The sequence below is a fragment of the Ornithorhynchus anatinus genome, chromosome 3, assembly GCF_004115215.2.
Source record: "Ornithorhynchus anatinus isolate Pmale09 chromosome 3, mOrnAna1.pri.v4, whole genome shotgun sequence".
Taxonomy (NCBI): Eukaryota; Metazoa; Chordata; class Mammalia; order Monotremata; family Ornithorhynchidae; genus Ornithorhynchus; species Ornithorhynchus anatinus.
Genome location: NC_041730.1, coordinates 34387381 through 34408282, shown reverse-complemented (window position 1 = coordinate 34408282; position 20902 = coordinate 34387381). Strand labels below are relative to the sequence as shown.

General features: G+C 40.4%; 1 protein-coding gene and 1 non-coding gene across 4 annotated transcripts in view; one reads left to right on the top strand and one right to left on the bottom strand.

The window, feature by feature from the left end:
• Window positions 1-20902, bottom strand: part of NAV2 (neuron navigator 2) — a 355390-nt gene that overhangs the window by 231236 nt on the left and 103252 nt on the right. For all 3 annotated transcript variants that reach the window (XM_007658581.3, XM_001505596.5, XM_029059807.2), the window contains exon 3: window positions 20563-20615. In XM_007658581.3, the coding sequence (XP_007656771.1) occupies window positions 20563-20615 (53 nt within the window). The remainder of the gene's footprint in view (window positions 1-20562; window positions 20616-20902) is intronic.
• Window positions 1006-1143, top strand: LOC114810577. The gene has a single exon (XR_003758273.1). It is a non-coding gene; the product is annotated as a small nucleolar RNA SNORA7 (small nucleolar RNA).

The following is a 20902-nucleotide window of genomic DNA, read 5'->3' as shown; positions in this document are numbered from 1 at the left end:
TGCTGTGTGACCGTGGGCAAGTCACTTCATTTAAGCGGGGAAGCAGCATGGCTCAGTGGAAAGAGCCTGGGCTTCAGAGTCAGAGGTCATGGGTTCGACTCCTGGCTCTGCCACTTGTCAGCTGTGTGACTGTGGGCAAGTCACTTAACTTCTCTGTGCCTCAGTTACCTCATCTGAAAATGGGGATTAATTGTGAGCCTCACATGGGACAACCTGATCACCCTGTATCTACCCCAGCACTTAAAACAGGCTCTGCACCTAGAAAGCGCTTAACAAATACCAATATTATTATCTGTTCATCAGTTTCCTCATCTGTAACATGGGAAATTCACTAACAGTTTTCCCTCCTACTTGGAGTGTGAGGTCCATGCAGGACAGGGACTGTGTCCAACCAGATTAATTTTTATGTACTCCAGTGTTTAGAACAAGGCTTGACATGTAGTAAGTACTGGGAATACAATTATTATTATTATAATAAATAATCATAAGGATGCATTTGAAGATGGGGAAGGCTGTCATCTTCACATTTGGGATTGTGACATTTCTGCTGTTTTTGAGACTGGAAGTGCAGTTGGGGAATCGGGGTTCTAGTACCCCTGCAGTATGTAGCAAAAGCATAGGGACCTTCTTGGGGCACCATACTAATGCATGTCATGATTGCCTCATTTATTTTTTGCATTCATCTTATCTTAGAGACTTGGAAACCTGAAAGGCACAGGGAGCCTTCAAGGTTCAAGGAGTCAGTTCTGTACACTGTAGCTGGCACCTCAGGTTTGGAAGAATGCCAAATCACTCAATGCAACATGGAATTTCAATCAATGGTATTTACTGAGTGCTTACTTTGTGCAGGGCACCATACTAAGCACGGGAGAGTACAACAGAGTTGGTAGACACGTTTCCTGCCCATAAGAGCTTATAGTCTAGAGAGGGAGACAAGTGTTAATATAAAAAATTGGTGGATCATTCCAGCATGTTTTTTCTTTATAAACACAGAATCAAGATTTGCCCCTCTCAGGATAGCACCTGGAGAGTTTCCAGTACTCTATCAGTCTCAGCTATGGGAGGGAGAGTCAAGCAGAGGCATACCTATTCCATTCCTAGCTTGAGAAGTGGCTAGCAAGTGGAAGACAATCTGCTACAAGTCAAAACTCACCTGTGCTGAGCAGCAGCAGTATGAGATAGAGTCAAATATAGAAACTCAGGTTTACTGCATGGAAGAAGGCAATGGTAAACCACTTCTGCAGTTTTTTTACCTAGAAAACTCTATGGATACACTACCAGAACAATGGCAGATGGAGGTGGGACTTTCTGGGCGAGATGTGTCCATGGAGTCAGTATGGGTCAGAAACGACTCGACAGCATAAGACAAGACAACCAAGATTTCCTTTGTTACTTTCAAAATCAGTAGGAGTGGGAACAGCAGAATCTAATACTAGATCTAGGAATAACTAGATTCCTGAGCTGAATCTACAGTAAAGGGTTTCGGGAGGATCCCTCTCAACAAGGAGTTTAAAGTCTAGAGGGAGAGACAAACATTCAAATAAATTACATATTGGGGAAACATATGTATAAAACAGAAGCAGAGTGGTTAGAGCATGGGCCTGGGAGTAAGAAGGATCTGGGTTCTAATCCTAGCTCTTGCACTTGCTTGCTGCATGGTCTTGGGCAACTCACTTCACTTCTCTATGCCTCAGTTTCCTCATCTGTAAAAAGGGGATTAAGACTGTGAGCCCCAAGTAGGACATAGACTGTGTCCAATCTGATTAGTTTACATCTACCCCACGGCTTAGTACAGTGCTTGACACACAGCTCTTAACACATACTATTTCATTCTATTTCGTACAAAAATGCTGGGGGGGGGGGGCCTGTACAGGGGGAAATATCAAGTGCTTAAGGGTTACAGATCCAAGTACATTGGAAAATAGAGGAAATGAAGGATCAGGCAATCATATTTATTGAGCACTTACTGTGTGCAGAGCACTGTACTAAGCACTAGGGAGAGAACAATACAACAATAAACAGAAACATTACCTGCCAACAATGAGCTTAGATTCTAGAGGACTAAGTCAGGGTAGGCCTCTTGGAGGAGATGTGATTTTAGGATGGATTTGAAGGTAGAATTGGTGGTGGACTGCCAGATATGAAGTGGGAGTGAATTCCAGGCCAGAGGGAGCCTGGAATTGTGAGCATGGGGGCGAGGGTGATGCCGTTGAAGAACAGCAAGAAGATTGGCATTAGAGGAACAAAGTGTAAGGGTTGGATTGTTTCAGGAGATTGCAAAGGTAAAGTAAGAAGAGGAGAGTTGATTTAAGTACTCTTAAAGCCGACAGCAAAGAGTGTCTTTTCTCTAGAAGGCAACTTTACAGTTTTAGCTTAATCTCTGTAGTGTTAAATATAGGGTAAAACAGTGCCTTGAGCTAATGAATTATTAATATTATTCCCACCTTAGTGAATCAGACAACAGTGTAGATCTCAAATATTCCACCACACAGGTATCGCTGGCCCACCCCCAACATCTCTGAAAGGGTAGAAGGTAGAATAAGAACGTGGGAAACTGATGTCTGCAGGAAACCCAAGAGTCCTATAAGTCTGTTCCCTCTGCCCCTCCTCTCACTTAAGTTGGCAGCTGTGACCACCATATTTTTTATAATATTTATAATTTTAACTTCCAAGCTGTCAAGGCTTCTTATTTGAAACTTGATTTGAGTTTGTCCCATTGCTAAATTTGGTAGCTTCATCGCTAAGGATGAAATGCTCTTTATGGAGAAAAAGGAAAGAAACAGACTACCTCAAATTCCTCCTGTGACCATCTTTTTCCACTCTACTTTCTTTTGCCCAGGATGTCATGTTTTCCTATTAGTGTTGTAATTTTCTATTTTTTTTTAAATAAAGAGAGAAGCAGGGAGGGGGCCCCATATCTTAGACACAACAGATGGAAAAACCACAGTTTTACTTAGAATACTTTTGGAACTTCCATAACAAACCCTGGTATTACAGTCTCCACAAATTTTTGGACTGCCTGCCTCCAACCTCCCTCTTCCCACCAGCTTCAAGCACAGTGGGGAGGGCTTGACTCACTATAGATTTCTTTCCCAGGAGTTTTTATCCTTTGCCACTCCCCTCTTTCTCACCCTACACACACTCCACACCTACTCCACCTTACCTTTGTGGAAAATACTCATAGTTTCATTTTGAATATGTGTAATGAATAAGGGTGAAAATCAGGTGGAATAGTCCAGAAAAGGGCTCTGATAAAAGAATCAATGCTGGGTCACCAATTCCAGTTAGAATTATTTCAAAGCAGAAAGGGATAAGAGGATGTGGGCTGGGCTGCCATCACTAGTATGTGAAACAAGAGAAGAACAAAACCCCATCCCCCCATCCCAAGGCTGTGCCACACCTTCAATCACCAGTGTGTCAGGCAGTCCTCAGCAGAACTGTCTGCTCCTACAGAGAGATGGTGTGGCTCCAAATGAGACAATGAGACTGCTCTAAGATAGGGATGAGAAAAACAGTGATCAGTCCAGATCTTCAGTACTCTTGCCCTCCTCCTCATGACCTTTATGGAACACTCATTTGCCTCTCTAGCAAAAGCAATTTTTAAATTTCACCCCTGGTAACAAATAGTAATGCAGCACCAAAAATGGAAGAATAAAGTAATCATGGCCAGCTCTCTGAGTTACTCCCCCAACCCAAGAATATCTCAGAGAATGTAGCTGGCCATGATTACTTTATTCATTCTTCTATTTTTGGTGACGTATTTCTATTTGAGTTTTGCTAGGGTAGTTTCAAATACCTAGTAGACCTGTTCAAAAAGAGCCAAAGACAATTTTGGGTTGACCACATATAGAAATTATTGCTAATTCTGTTATTATTTCAGCCTATGTTATTTCCAAAATATAAGACCTTCCAAATCTTTGAATTAAGCAAAGGAAACAAGACAGGGTAAAGTAAAAAGAGAGGTATGGTATATGAGGGTGGGGTGAGAAAATAATTTCTAGGCCCAAGTACCAGCTAATATCAGGAATATGAGCAGGCAATAAATAGATGTCACTTCTATTAGATGACATTTTCGGAAAGAATTTCACCCAAAGCTCTCAGCAAGATCCTAAAACTATTGACTATACTGCAACCCTGCCAGAAAGATGGGTGCAACACTCTTCAAGTCACTAATGAATTAATTCCATAGACAAAGTCTGCAGTTTCCTTCCTTGGCAATAATTTCAGCAAGATGAATCAGCTAAGCGACATCTAATTATCCAGCATTTGATTTTTCACATCTTCATAAGATTAGCTTTGGGGAATGTTCCCATTTACAGGCAGTGTGACCTTTAGTATTCCAAACCCATGTAGTTTATCAGGCTCTGCTTATTGCCTTCAGCACCATGATGAAATGCCAATAGGGCATTCCAATGATTGTTTCTACCTAGGAAGGTTTCCAGGATTTAAGTCTGGAATTAATCCAGTGGCTGGCAGTCCCATCAGCACCCAGAATGCTGTGGTGACATTGGAACCCCTGACCTGCCTCACAGTTCTTGCTCTGGCCAGGTGTATCTGGACCAGGCTGGGCCAGCTCTGAGTTCAGGGACTCCATGAACTCTCTCCTTCTTCCTCCCTGAAGGTTTCTGATTGTAGAGAAGTCACAGATCTCCTAAACTGAAATTCACAGCCTTGCTGCCTGCAGTTGAACTACATTTCCAACCCCAAACATTTGATGTCGGTTGGGCTACTTGTAGCACTCCTCCAGGCTACCTCTGGGAACCAAGATTCCTCAGTGCCAGACATCTTGGTAAAGGGGACTAGAGAAATTTGTTAGGTGCCACTGCCTTCTCAGAGCTGACCTTAAAATGAAAGACTACTGGTCTCTTTTCAGATCACAATTCTTGGGTCAACACAAAGGGAAATAAAAATCTAATTCCTAGTAGTATACTAAACCTCTTTCAATTAATGAATGTCCATGTTTCTCAGGGATAAAACAGAAGCTTCTGCCTATCCATATTCCTCCATCTCTCAGCAAGAGTTCCCTAATCACTGCAAATACCTCAGTGTTAACTATGCAGACATTTAATTCTCCTCACTTGAAGAGCTATTAATATGCAAATGAGAGAAAAACAGGCCTAGAAACACAGTCAGTGGCTGGTAGCATTTCAATCTTTGCATTTCACAATGTGGTCAGTAGCAGTTTTTCCCTAGAGTAAGTGCAGTTCGGGGTTACACTGAAAACTCCACAACTTCCGAACTCAGGAATCAAAATGGACGTCAATCTTTCCTTAAACGCAGAAAGTAAATTCTCCATCAAAGAGAGAAAAGCAATGTTCCCAGCCTTGATTTTTAACCCTCCTTTAGACTAGGTGCTAAAAACACTTTTATAGGTTTCTAACCCTTTAGTAACAATTACAAAGGTAGCTTCAGGTATACAAGATCTTTCTCTTAAAACCAAAACATTTCATTTAAGGAAATTCTTTCAGGCTTTCACATTCCAACACTGATGACCTCTGAAACTTCTCTTACTGTGGAAGTATTAGCTAGTGGTTCCTTTGGGACTATGGTCAGCTCCAGTGAATCTCATTAGGCTTTAAAGATCAGAATCTGGAACTTTATGTTTTGCTTTGGAGAGCACAAATTCATTTTTTCTGAAATTAGGTAAGAAAGTGAATATATCAGATTTATTTCACTGTCCTATTCCAACCACAGAGCTCATAGATTCCTGCCTTAAAGGTAAATGCAAGTCTTCCACTTAGGATGTTATCTTTTCCTTGAGCAAATAAAGCCATCAATAACCATTACCACATTATTAGACAGACTGAAACTCATCAAGGATGATGTATAAATAGTATCAAAGATTTAGTCCATTTCAATGGCCAGATAACTGTATTTTAAAGGCATGATTTGTATTTTATAAATCCACAATAAGCACCCAATTTGGCTGTTTGGACATGAATTTCAGTAACTCCCAACTCAGACACAGTTTCCAATTCAGGAATGTTCGAAGGATAGTCTGACACATGAATGCATTTTGATCACAGGTGAGCTGCACAACAGTTGGAATCAGTCTGTTCTTTAATGCAAATGTGGCCAGCTTCACTTTCAATCCAATTAAAATGTACTCAATTACAAGCATTTCTTGTCTCAGTTCACCTTGGTAAACACCAGTTTGAGTTTGTGAAACAGGGCAGTCTTGCCAGGAGACTGTGTCCTGAAAGTCCATTACAGGACTGCTGTTCAATCATGGCCCTTTTACCCTGACACAATTTGCTCCGGCTCTGAAAACGGTTCAAGCTGGGTAAGGCTAGATCAATCAAATCAATCGTATTTTGTGAGCATTTACTATATGTGGAGCACTGTATTAAATGCTTGAGAGAGTACAACAGAATTAGGACATGCTCCTGCCCATACTAGCTTACAGTCTAGAGGGGGAGGCAAACATTAATATGAACAAATAGGTAGTTTATAATATTTGATTTAAAGATATGTACATAAGTGTTATGGGATTGGGGTTGCAGAGAATATCAAGTGTCCAGAGGTCACAGATTGAGGTGCAGAGATAGGGAGAAGAATAGGAAAGTCTGAGTGTTCACATTCACTGAACTGATCTGACCAAAGCTAGATTCCCAGGACAGCCATGGTAGGAGGCACTGTCACTTGATATCTTTCCCCAAGTTTGCTTTGTCTGCACTTCTAATATATTTTGGTCCCTAGCATTAGGCTTACCCTATGTGGAATTCTGGCAGAATTGGATATTTTGACTGAAAATTTCCCTGTATAAAGTACATTTTGCAGATAGATGTTACCAGAAATTCTTCAGTATTTGCATTTCAGAAACCCTACCTGACTATTATTTAAATTCAAACAACTGCTTTTTTCAATAGGAAACAGATAATATGACTATAAAGTATACATTATATACTAAAATATATAACATTTTATTTTAGGGTAAATACTTGAGAATACTAAACATTAACTGAATGTGATGTCACATGTGTTAAGCCAGGCACACAGTGTAATGTGATATCTTATGCATTATTTTGTGAAAGTTTGCCAAGCTTGCCTAAAGAGAGTGTAGGTGGCTGGCAGGTGTCTCCTGACTCCTCCCCACTTCTCCAGAGACTTTACATTTCCCTCTGAACAAGGGCTCCAGGTCTGACCCCAATTTAAACATAGGGAACCAAAGTAACAGGTGGCAGCACCCCAAAAATAAAAATTCTGGACAGGTGCCTTTTCTGTTTAGGACAGGGCACAAACTCATCTGAAAAGCAAACAACTAGCTGCTCATTTTTTCTCGCCATGTATCTACAAATGGTGGTGTCCCTTTCTTTTATCTCCTTCACTCCCGTGTCCTCTGCTGGGAGCCAGGACTCAATCCCTCTGCCCGCCATTTCCCTGGCACCAGTGTCTCCTGATGCCGGGAGTGGGAGCAACTGGGAAAGTCAGGAACTCCCCCATGAGCCACCATTGGCATTTCCATGGGACAGAGCACAGTGAAATGGCTCCCCATAGTGTTGTAATTTGAGGGTATTTACAAGAGTTCCAAAATGGTGCCCTCCCTCACTGCCCTTGGGGGTTCCATAAGCCATGTGAAAATGTCTGGAGATAGTTTCTGAGGGATAGAAAAGGGCATTAAGCACCCAAGCTTTTCCCAGTAAATTTCCAAGCACTTTGAGATATATTATCCCTTCACTCTTCTCCGTATTTAAGCGGTCAATCATATTTGTTGAGTGCTTACTACGTCTGGAGCACTGTACTTAGCACTTGGGAGGCTACAACAACAGAGTTGATATACACATTCCCTGCCTGCAAGGACCTTCCAGTCAAAAGGGTGATATGCTTATGAATTTATTTACACTCTTATGAATTTATGTACATATGTGTGAGTTTCTGCTCAATTTACATTGTCAGTGCTGTATTTTTATACTTGTCTCCCCCATTACAATGTAAGCTCTTTGGGGGTAGGGAACAGTTCACGTTGTTATTCTCTATTAGTCTAGAAAGTCCACTGCACCAAGAGGTTCCTCCATAAATGCTACTACCACTAAACTCAGTAAGATTATGGGGATCAAGTATGAGTTCTTCCTCCCACAAACTCTGAGCTCTTCATAGAACATGAGTCTGTCAAACCCGCTTATCTTGCCTCTAGCCCAGTACTTAATAAGGTGCTTGGCACATAGTAAGCATTTAACAAATGCCACAATTATTAGTTCTAATTCAGTGTAGCAAAAGATACTACACTTACACATCTAATAGAGCTCTTCAGTACTATTCTTTAATGACTTCTAAATGCTACATGTACTGCACAGAAACCTTCAGTGACAGCATATAAACCAAAACCTTCATGTAGAGAGTTCAGTTCATTGTCAGGTTCTTCATATTCCTTTAAAATTATGAACTGGTTTGAACATATAAATGTGAAAAGTTTAGGTGTTCTATAACATTCTATAAATAATAGAAATTTAGGGGGCATGCAGTTGAATAAATACACACTGTTATGAAATCATAAACCTGACAAAAGAAATAGTAACATTCTTAGAGTAAAGTAAATCATTTCACTTTTGCGTTTGATGTAGAGTTTTCCTGAGTGTGACTAAAACTTTTCTATTTTTAAAATAGAGTGTAAAAGCACCCTGGAGAATGTGAACACAAGCAGTTTTCTCTGGACACTCAAGATAGATTTGGATCAACACATCTGAGACTTTTCCCCAGTGTGAAAGTCCTGTTCACAAGTGAAATACAAATAGACAGAGTATTGCAAAGGAAAATCACAGCCTAATGGAATGAACATAGATCTGGGAGTTAGGCCACCTGGGTTTTAATTAAATCTGTACCACTGGTGTCTTGTATGCCATTAGGCAAGTCATTTAACCTTTTGGTGCTTCTACTTACTCATCTGTAAAATGGGAATAAGATACTTACTTTCCCTACTTCCTAGGCAGTGAGCTCCCTGTTAATTGGTAAAATCTTATGTTGTGTCTGGCTCAATAACCCTCTTTTTAAAAATGGGAAGAATAAAACTGTCACTCAGCTTAGTCACCAGGAATGAAGAACATTGGATGAAGGGTCCCCTGGTGAATTTAATAATACTTTTTTAACTCTCAAGCGATAACCCCAGTGATTCTCCCCATCTCAAATTTCCCACCAGGAAACTAGGAATATTACCATCTAATCCCAGCTCTGCCACTTGTCTGCTGAGTGACCTTGGGCAAGTCACTTAACTTCTCTGTGCCTCAATTACCTTATGTGTAAAATGGGGATTAAGACTATGAGCCCCATGTGGGACAACCTGATTACCTTGTATCTACCACAGTGCTTAGAACAGTGCTTGGCACATAGTAAGAATTTAACAAATACCATTACTATTATTACAGACCACATGGAACTTTGAGGTGGTATTCATTATAGTTGGGAAAAACAAATGAACTAGGAATAGTTAACCTAACCAGTTAAGTATCTAGTCATCTGCTGACTCATGGCAGCCTTAAGATCAGCTGGTGGAGTAGTATATCACCAGAATCGCTAAATCCCTGCAGATAGAGTAGTACAGTGACTCAATAAAGTGTTACAGCACAGTACTGCAGGTCCTTCTATGTTTTGAGAGACAATGAATATTACTAACCTCAGTGTTTTAATTTGGTTTTCTCCCTTCAGTGTCAGGGGCAGGAGAGAGGAGAGAGAGTGTGTGTGTGTGTGTTTCTGAAAGCATATATCAAAACAAGAGTTAAATATCAAAATTTACCCTTACAATTGCTTCACTTTTTTGCATAGTTGTTGCAGCCCTCAGAGATGAGACTATTTTGGTAGAGAATCAAACCTAGCAATAAGAGAAGCAGGAGGGAAAAAAAAGAGAGGAAAAAAGGAGAGGAGGCTGGAGAGAAAAGTAAGAGGGCACTTGACAATACATAGGCCTTCAATGAATCATAGTTACTCACCCCTCCCTTCTCCTGCTCTGATGTTTGTTCATCTTTTTGAGCCCATACTTGGAGGACCCTTGTCTTCTTCCCCAGACTTTACATTCCATTGCCAAACTGTAACCACTGCTTCAGCTCACCCTGACCCTACTCTCCTTCTACCCCAACATGAGCCAATATTACCGCTTACAAAAATCGTTTTATATTTGTGACACTGTGGTGTCTCACTGCCTCATTATTGCCATAGTGGTTTAAACTACATAGTCACTGGCCTAGGAACAACAGGGGAGAGCCCCGGAAGAAAGAGATGGAAAGTCCAGTGAGCCCTGCTTCTAAATCCTCTCCCACAGATGTTCCTTTCCCCCTTCACCCATGCAACTACTCTGAGAGCTCCCCCCACCTCCTCTTTGTCCTCTGGAGGAGTGGCAAAGGCACAACACTCCCAGAATTCCCTTTCAGCTTCATGTGACCTGGAGGAATAACACTCACAGATTCCCCTGTAGCCTTCTCTCTGTGCTCCAAAGGAGTGGAGATAACATCACGATGCCCCCAGAGCCCAGCTGCTTCTCTCCATTCCCAGCTGAGAGTAGATGAGTGTTGTGGGAATGGAAGGACGTGGATTTTGAGGTTTTGGAAACATTCTCTGCCTCTCTCTCCTACTAAGATTTCACAGCATCAGAAGTTTGGTAGATCTTCCTATCAATCAGTTTCTGTCTATAGGAATCAGAGGAAACATAAATCAACCCCTTCACCTGAGTGGAGGATGAGGAGATAAGGATGCCAAGGCACACTCAACAGCCAATCAGATGAACTTAAGGCAATTCATACCCATATCAGGTATCTGAAATAAAATCAGAGGGGGGTTTCTACCAGGGATTCTCCAGTTGGAACAGTGTCCCATTCCTCACTAAAACCCAAACCGCAGGTCTTAAATGTTCTGGTTATTCATTTTATAGCACTAAATTCCCCTCTACTCACTATGCCAGCTGAGAATGCATTTCCTAACCCTTTTTCATTTATCCACAAAAATGACATAGTAGACAAAACAAACAAAAAAAAGAAACAATGAGAGGAAAGCATGCCCTACTGAAAGTCCCAGTGGATGCTATTTTTGCAAGCATGGAAGTGATGTTTCTCTCTGTTCATTTTACCCTATTTCAACTTCAAACCCCAAGTTAAAGGTATAGCTGGCAGAACTCTGTGTGGAAAAGAAGTGACCTGTTCCTTCCCTGGGTTGAAACCAACACTCATTTCCTCCATACACTCCTGCCTTCCTAGTCACTCAGATACTAGTGTTAAACATATGCTAAGGTTGCTTGGATAATTAGGGTGAATATGGCAGAGTTCAGCAGAGTCTGATTGGTCTATTAAAGGGCAAGGCATGCACTGCTGCCATGTTTCAGTTCCACATCCCTGTTCTTTTACCTCGTTATTCCCTCCTCCAGCCAGAAGTCCCTGACAGATAGGGTGAGAAAGGGGTGTTAAATTTATCATTAGTAGTAGTAGTATGGTACGTGTTAAGAGCTTACTATGTATCATGTCCTGTACTAAGTACTGGGTTAGATAAAAAATGATCAGGAGGGACACAGTCCTTGTCCCACTTGAGGCTCACAGTCTAAGGAGAAGGGAGTAGGATTCAATCTCCACTTTATAGATGAGAAAACAGAGGCAGAAAAGTTAAGTGACTTGTCCAAGGTTTCGCAGGACATAAGTAGCAGTGTCTAGAATTAGAACCCAGGTTCTCTGACATATGCCCATGCTTCTTCCACTAGGCCATGCTGCTTCCCAAGTAAAAATAAAGTAAAAGAAAAGTAAAAAAGTAAAAAGAGAAGTGACAGCAGTAGCTGCACAGTTGGAAGATAATACAGGTCAAACTATTTAGAAATGCCTCCAACAATGAGCAGGAAAATCTAAAATAGTTCCTAGCAATTTACTGGGGGCCTGACACGGGCACACCAATTGGGAATTTTTGCTGTAAGATTCTCCAGAGACAAGATGAGATATATTCTCTGCTTCTAACCCTCTGTTTCTTCTCTGCCCACAGGGAAGCAGACAAGGCTCTTTCACAGAGGAGCCTGATACAAAGACATCCTCCACAGAGCCGTCCATTTGGAGTGGAAGACCGGAGCTATCCCACTTCCCTTTCTAAACAGCCCAGGGACATTTACAGCCAGGCATTTACACTGCAGCTGGGATGTTTTAGAAGCTCATATATAGGGAAAAAAACCCCCAAAAAACAAAAAAACCCAACCCCAAGCCTGGTGGTTTTCCAACTAAAGGGCTTTCCAACTAAAGGAGGAGGGGGGCTTTATAAACCCAGCTTCCATCCTAATCATCTACAGAAAGCTAAGTTTCTTAAAAGAAAAAAAAAACCCAACAAAAAAACAGTGTTGGACCGTCCCAGGCTCAATATTTAGCCAAGTGTCTCAGCATGAAGTTCAAGGAGTTAAGCTAAAGGCTGCCTCAGTACAGTCTGGCAGGAGTCCAAGCAATGCTTTTCCTTCCAAACTAACACATAGTTGCACCGAAACATACCACATTAAAGCAAAGGAGATGCCTCTCCGTTACCATAGGGACACTAAACAGATGAAACATTTTAACCAACTCTGACGCACAAACACAAACCTATTTATGAACAAAGCAGATGGGGAGGCCAGTTTCTGAGGAGAAGTTGGAGGTTATTGTGCCTAAAGCTCTTGGGTCAGATCATAAACAGAAAGGCAATGCAAAAAACCTTGCCCACCAACGGACTGTTCTCAAGAACTGAATACTTCAAATTTGTTGGGGGAAAACAGCACTTTAGATGCTTCTGATCTCATCTCCCTGTTATCGATCCTGAATTAATGGTGCACTCTGAAGTACAGTAACACTCTGGAAATTGGGTGCCTGGGACCTGGGGATCCCATATGGCTTTTATTTTGCATTCTCACTCCACTATCCTATAAAGGTCTCTCAGGGAGAAATACACATTCATCATGAATTTGTGTTTCACCAGGCCTAAGCTATATATTGCTTGGAGTTTTTAAATCAATAGTATTTATTATCAATCATTTATTAAACACTTATTGTGTGCAGAGCACTATACTAAACACTTGGGAGAGTACAACACAATATAACAGGCATATTCCCTGCCCCCAGTGAGCTTACATAAACACCTATGTGCAGAGCTCTGTACGAATTCAATTTGTCACCAAATCCTGTCAGTTTTACCTTCACAACACTGCTAAGATCTGCCCCTTCGTCTTCATCCAAACTGCAACTGCACTGATGCAAGCACTTATCCTATCCTGCCTTGATTACTCCATCAACCTCCCTGCTGACCTCCTTGCCTCCTTTCTCTCAGCATTCCAGTCCACACTTCACTCTGATGCCTGAACATTTCTCTAAAACAAATTATTCATGCTATATTTTCCCACTCCTCAAGAACCTCCAGTGGTTGTCCATCTACCTCTGCATTAAAAAGAAACTCCTTACCATTGGCTCCAAAGCTCTCGATCATCTTAGTGCCCCCTCCCCCCATCTTACCTCACTGATTTCCTAGTACAACCCAGCATGTTCATTTTGCTCCTGTGACACCAAGCTACTCACTGTACCTTGATCTCGTCTAAATCTCCACCGACCCATTGGCCACATTCTGCCTTTGTCCTGAAACTCCCTTGTCTTTCCTATACAACCACCACTCTCCCCACTTTCAAAGCTTTATTAAAATTACACCTCCTCCAAGATGGCTTCCCCAACTAAGGCCTCATTTCCCTTATTTCAGTTCCCTTCTCCTTTGTTCTTGCACTTGAATTTGTACTCTTTATTCACCCTATCCTCAGACCCACATCCCTTATGTACATATCCATAATTTATTTTAATTTTTGTTTCCACTTCTAAATGGTAAGCTCTACGTGGGCAAGGAATGTGTCTACCAACTCTGCTTTATTTTACTCTCCCAAGAGCTTAGTACAGTGCTCTGCACATAGTAAACATTCAATAAAGAGGATTTAATGACTGATGATTGAAGTGTCAGGAACAGCATGATAGAATTAACAGGATTGATACTTGCTTCCAGGAGCTAGTGAGAAACACAGACACTAAACTGAGACAGATAGGAGGAAGGAGGAAAAGTTTTTGTTCATGAGCTAGAGCTCATTACCCAAGTTCCTCCCAAACTTTAGGCTCACCTCCAAGAAAATAACCAAACTCTGATTCTCCATGGGAGTGTAGGGTGGGGAAGACCGAATAAAGGCAGAGCCTACTGACATTATGGTCAGTCAAACAAGGGCTCTGTATCCTCCTCCTTTACCATTATAACAATCATTAGTATCGATTAAGCACACAGTATTAGGTGCTTGGAGGAACACAGTGAAAAAAATGATACAGTACTGGTTCTTTAGAAGTTGGGGAGGGTGCGGGTTTGGGGGAGGGGAAACCATAACAACAAATGTACTAGACCAGAGAGTAAAATCATAGATTCAAATAATAAAACAAAAATGTTTCATATTGAGCATGTACTATGTGCAGAGCACTGTACTAAGCACTTGGGAGAGTACAATACAACAAAATTAACAGACATGGTCCCTGCCCATAATGAGCTTACATTCTAGAGGGGGGATAGATATTAGTAAGAATAATTTATAATATATATTTTTAAAATATGTACATAAATGCTATGGGGTTGTGGCAAATATCAAATGTCCAAATTTCAGAGATTGAAGTACATAGATGATGCAGAAGGGATAGCAAGCAGGGGAAAAGACGGTTTAATTGGCTCTTTTGGAGATGTGACCTTAGTAATGCTTTGAAGGTAGAGAAAGTGGAGGTCTGGAGTATATGGAGGGAGAGGGGGTTCCAAGCTAGGGGGAGGATGTGAGATAGGGGTTGGTGGTGAGATAGATCTGACTGGGGCACAATGGGGACACTAGAGGAGCACAGAGTGCAGGTTGGGCTGTAGTAAGAGATAGTGAGGTGAGGTTATATGGGGCAAGCCGACTGAGTACTTTAAAGTCACTTAAAGAAAATGTTTGATGCAGAGGTGGATAGTCAGCTACTGGAGGTTCTTGAGGAGTGTAGAGACATAAACTGAATATTTTTGTTGATAAATGATTTATGCAGCAGAGTGAATTAAGGACTGGAGTGGAGAGACATGGGAGGTTAGGAGGTCAGCAAGGAGAAAGATGCAGTAGTCAAGGCGGGATAATAATTCCAATAATAATATTTGTACAGCACTTACTCTGTTCCAGGCACTGTACTAAGCACTGGGTTGGATACAAGCAAATTGGGTTGGACGCAATCCCTGAACTAAATGGGGTTTATAGTCTTAAATTCCTATTTTACAGATGAGCTGAGGCACAGAGAAGTGAATTGACTTGTCCAAGATCACACAGCAGACAAGTGGCAGAGGATAAGTGCTTGAATCAGCATGGTAGCAGTTTGGTAAGGGTAGATCTTGGCAACACTGTAAAGGTAAAATTATCCACGAGATGCACAGACACATTTTTTTTTTAGTGCTTAGGTTGCCACTAGAACACTGTTTACCATCACAGCACCAAACTCCACCTTTGCCTGCCGGAGCAAAAGGTGAGTCAAATCAGAATCTTCCCTGTGGTAATATGAGTATTTTTCACAGCAGAAATCTGTCAGCCTCACTAAAACATCTTTGACAAACTTGCTTAAAACAAAAAATCCTGCATGTTAAGTCCCTCTAGAGATGCAATGGGCTCAATGCCAGAGAGCCACTGGTAGTTTAATTCCCACTCCAGCAAAGACTAAATATGTTGACCACTTTGCAGCTTTCACTGCAACACTAGGTTTTGCACAAAAGGATCGGCTTTTCCAGACCAGATAGTTCCATTTCATATTGAACCAGGGAAGAAAATGTATCAATGATAAGGGTTGGATTTTTCCAACCCAGAAAATAGTAATGCCCCTGTCTTGGACAGTATATTTATAATCTTTGATCAGGTCATATTTCTATTTGAGAAGCAGCGTGGCTAAGTAGAAAGAGCCTGGACTTGGGAGTCAGAGGTCTTGGGTTCTAATTCCAGCTCCACCACTATCAGCTGTGTGATTTTGGGCAAGTCATTTAACTTCTCTGTGCCTCAGTTACCTCATATGTAAAATGGGGATTAAGACTGTGAGCCCCACGTGGGACAACCTGATTACCTTGTATCAACCCCAGCACTTAGAACAGTGTTTTGCACATCCTAAGCGCTTAATACTTTAATTATTATTATTATATCTTTTCCATTACCCTCACCCAACCTCTTTTCCATTAGGTAAAGAAAAAGGCCACAAAAATCTCCATCTCATCAGCCAGAAAACATTTATTGAGCAACGTCTGTGCGCATAACATTGTGCCAGCATTTGTGGAGAGTTTAAAAAGAATGCAGAGTCCTGGTTCTTGTGCTATAAAGCTCACAATTGAACAAATCATGGGAATGTTCAACATTAGGTCCATATACTTTAAAATGTAAGCAGCTGGAGCTTTAAGTGATTGAGTCACAAAGGGGAAATCTGGAGCTTAGTCTTAAGTGCTGAAACTAGCACTCTGCAGGATGTCAGCAAATGCATTCAGTTCTCCTATAGTGTGGCAGTTACATTTTGGATGAGCCCCACATTAAGGGAGGTTTCTTGAAGTATATCCACCACCCAAAATGTGTACTTTCAGGATAGTACATATATATTGCCATATATTATACAGGTGCATAACTGTTGTTTCCTGACCCATCATTCCATAAAGATATAAGTTGTCAGAAAAACAATCCCTCATTTCCCAACAGCAGTCTATCATAAAAGTATAGCAAAAAAAGTAGTAAAAAATAACAGTGTACTTGTTGATTAACTGACAAACCAGATAGGGGTGTTCAATTCCACTAACATCTCACAGTGCAATTTACATAAGTTCATTCATTTTCAAATCACTTCAACACGGAATGGACTAGAAGATAGACACACTTGGGGAGGGCTGGCTTCTGATGATAAGCAAGACAGCTTCTCTCTTGGGGTGACACACACCTTTTAAAGATGTCACAGGATGCCCAGGTTCTCTCAAAGATGGTGAGAGCTGCCCAAGCACCATTGAAGATGACCTATCTCTGGTACTTATTCAATCCACAGTATCATGTTTTAGAGAACAATTTTAGAATTCAAGCATTATAGTTTACTGGATACCAGTTCCACAAGGAGATGAATCTGCTTGATAGGGACCCTCCTCTTTGAATCATGTAGAGCATCCTCTCCACACTCAGATTAAACAAGAACTATGAGCCTGAGTCACTGAATATTGCCTTTGGACTCACTGCATTGGAATCATGAGCTCTTGCTCCTCTAAACATAAGGGGTGGACTGGTGCATAGCATCCTGACTCCTATTTACTTCAGTGAAACCATGTTTGGAAAAACTACAGACCCAGAGCATAGCTAACAAAGAAGGCAAATTCCTTAATGAAAGCTTCCAAAAATCAATCCATGATATTTATTGAGCATTTACTCTGTGCAGAGCACTAGTATTAAGTTCTTGGGAGAGTTCCATACAACAGAGATGGTAGACACATTTCCTGACCAACTGTAATTTACAGTTTAGAGGGGAAGATGATATTAAAATAAATTATAATCCTGCTCTGCCACCTTGTCTTTGTGACCTTGGGCAAGTCACTTCACTTCTCTATGCCTAAAGTTACCTCATCTCTAAAATGGTAATTAAGATTGTGAGCCCCATGAGGGACTGGGATTGTGTCCAACTTGATTACTTCAGTGCTTTGCACAGTGTCTGGAACACAGTAAGCTGTTAAATATTATTTTAAAAATTATGGGTATGCACAAGGAGGCTGTGGGGCAGAAGGTGGGTTGCTTAAAGGGTACTAGATCCCATCAGCTCTTGATCAATCCATCAATGGTATTTATTGATCACTTACTAGGTGCAGAGACCTGTACTAAGCACTTGGGAAATACAATTCAGAGTTGGTAGATATGTTACCTTTCCATAAGGAGCTTACAGTCTAAAGGAAAGCCTGGAAGTCAAGAGGAAATAAGAAACTCCATGTGGGCAGAGAATATTATACTCTTCCTTTGTTCATATTGACCCCAAGTGCCTAGAACTATGCTCTGCACCTAATTAGCTACCAGAAAATTCTGTTTTAGATTCTGCTAGATGAAGTTTAGCTGAATGTTACATATTGAGTTGTCTCTTTTTCCTATGTATATATCCTATTTATGGGAAAGCAAAATCCTTCCCCCAAAAAAGCCACTCATATGCTTAACTGCATTAACCACTTTGAAACAAACACACTTTATTCTAGTTTAAAATACTAAAGCATTGCTGTGTGCCAATATGCATTCATATCAATGTACATTATATTCATATACAGTAAGGTCTAAAGTAACTAGCTGTCAATCATCTAGATGACATCTAGATATACTGTCAGTTAGCTCATAACAGGTTTTTTACTACTTGTTTTATGTAGGAGGTTGTTGTAGAATTACAGAGTGTTCTTTTCACCCCATGTTACTACCAGGAAGAAAATTGTTGAAGTATTGGAAGAGAGAGTGCTCATTTTTCACATGCTCTGAAACAGACCCTGGTTATTGTGTATAGCTGTTTCTTTTCCTCCACAAGAGGAGCAGCATTGTCTAGTGGTTACAGCACAGGTCTGAAAGTCAAAGAACCTGGGTTTTAGTCCCAGCTCCATCGCTTGTCTGTTGTGTGACCATGGGCAGGTCACTTAACTTGTCTGTGTCTCAGTTTACCTGATCTGTAAAATGGGGTTTACAACTATGAGCCCCATATGGGACATGGACTGTATCCAACTTGATTAACTTCTATCCCAGCTCCTAGAACAGTGCACATAATAAATGCTTAATAAATATTATTTTATCTTTATTATTTAAGAATGAAAATTTTCCTTGGAGCTGTTGTCAAACTATATTGTTTTCTACAGAATATGGTTGCAGTGGCGAGCCCTGTATTTTTCTGAATTTATATGCTCTATTCCAGACTGCTCTCATCTTACCACATGATTGCTCACCCCAACAACATCAGTTAGAACTAAATCACTTCCAATTAGAGGCATTTGTTTTCTTGCATAGGTTTCGAAACACAGCAACCAAAAAAATCAAGATCCCCACAAAAGTCCCATTTATGCCTCCTGGTGCCTACTGGTCCAGGCCTGAGGAAACTATACTGTTGTACCTGAAATTAAGTTTCACAATAAGTTGAATTTTTATACCAGAGATTTACAGAGCAGTAGCATTTAAACTTCTATGGTTGCTTAGCCTTTAAACAGTGACATTTAAGTTGAAATTGCACACACTCTATTCAGTGTAATTCCTCTTTGTGGGAGGGTTGGGGCCATTTCACAGAAAAGTGGCACAATTTTGCTCCTTCATATGACATAACCAATAAGTCCACTTTAACTCAATAAAAATATTGAACCTGATTTAAGTGAAAATATGGATTTATTTACGGCAGGGCTGCACTAAGATATTTATCTTTCCAATTTATTCAATTATATTCTAGGCAGCTGCTAAAGCTGTTGAAAAATAGCAGCCCATCTTTTCAAAGAAGTGAAAGAGGCCACAGGATGTCTATCCCAAGATTTTCCTATTAAGAGAACTGATGGCCACTTCAAAAATGGAAAAAAAAATATGATAACCCCTCCTAAAATTGAAAAGGAAAATGTGGGGTCAGATTTGAAGATGGAAAACCAGGAGCCAAATCTTGCTACTGAGAATAGTTGCACATGTGAAAACAAACTGATCAGAGGAAAATAGACTTTGATAGAGTTCAAACTCTTAAGTAATTGGAAATGACGGAAACCATAAGGCAATATAATTAACCCTTAAATTTAAGATATGACTATCATTTTGATCGATTTGGAATATGTCCAACAAATTCAAAAGTGAAAGGAAAGACAAAGTTATCTTCAGCTAAGAGGGCAGCAGAAAATCAAATACAGCATAAAATGTGCCTTGAAAGATGATACCTTAATATTTTGATGTTCACTAATTTTGCCCATGGAATAACAGCACTAACTACTCAAGCTTTTAGAATTCCTATATTAGAAATTTGCTCTTAAGAGAAAAATCCCTGTAAGCATTCGAGAACAGCACATTTTATTCACTTCTGAACAAAGTATGAAACTTTCTTTGCCTTCATTTCTAAGACTGAGCAAAATGAGTCCTTAATACAACTTGGTGATTAAAATAACAATGACAACAATGCAAAAACAGATTTTGAAATCTTCACCAGTTCTAAGGGCTTAGAAAATGCTCCAACTTTTAGCAACAGTCATATACCTATATTTAATAAAAATACGGAAACTATTTTTTCTCTTAGGGAGGGCAAAATGATTTAATCTTATTTCTAGCTGGCTTCACAAAAAAACTGTACATTATGCTGATTCTGTATCAGCTTATTTCTAAGAAACAAATTCAATAATTCATCTGTCAAATTGAGGCTAAAACTTGGCCATTTGTCACTAAGAAAATTCCTAGAGTGTTAGAGAAGATAAGCAATGACAACTTTTGGATGTTTGTTAGCTTATTAGTTGAGCTCCCTAGAGAAAAAGCTGCAATTACTACATTCAAACTACTGGTGTAACTGTTTTAAAACAGTTGATGCTGTTAAGGGATAGAATTTGTTAAGTACACAAAAACACCCAAATTCAAACACAACTTACCATTTGAGACCTGTTCTTTGGACAGCCATTGATGTCTTCAATTTTTTCATTTGCTGAAAAATAAACACAACAAGTAAAGCAAAAGCTTGTTCAGAGGCACATATCCCAGTTAATTCCAGAACACTTGTTGCTAGCTAACTCGTGAGGCCTAAAACTGTTATAGTCCAACCAGCGCAAATGTGTGAAACATTGAGACACATCAAGAAAGCTGCAGGATTTACTCATAGGCCATTCCTTTAGAGACAGCTGAAGCAGGGTCATCACCATCAAAAAGGAAACAACTGGGAAGATAATACTTCTTAAAGTGATGGCACCATTGAAATGTCCTGGAAACCAGGAA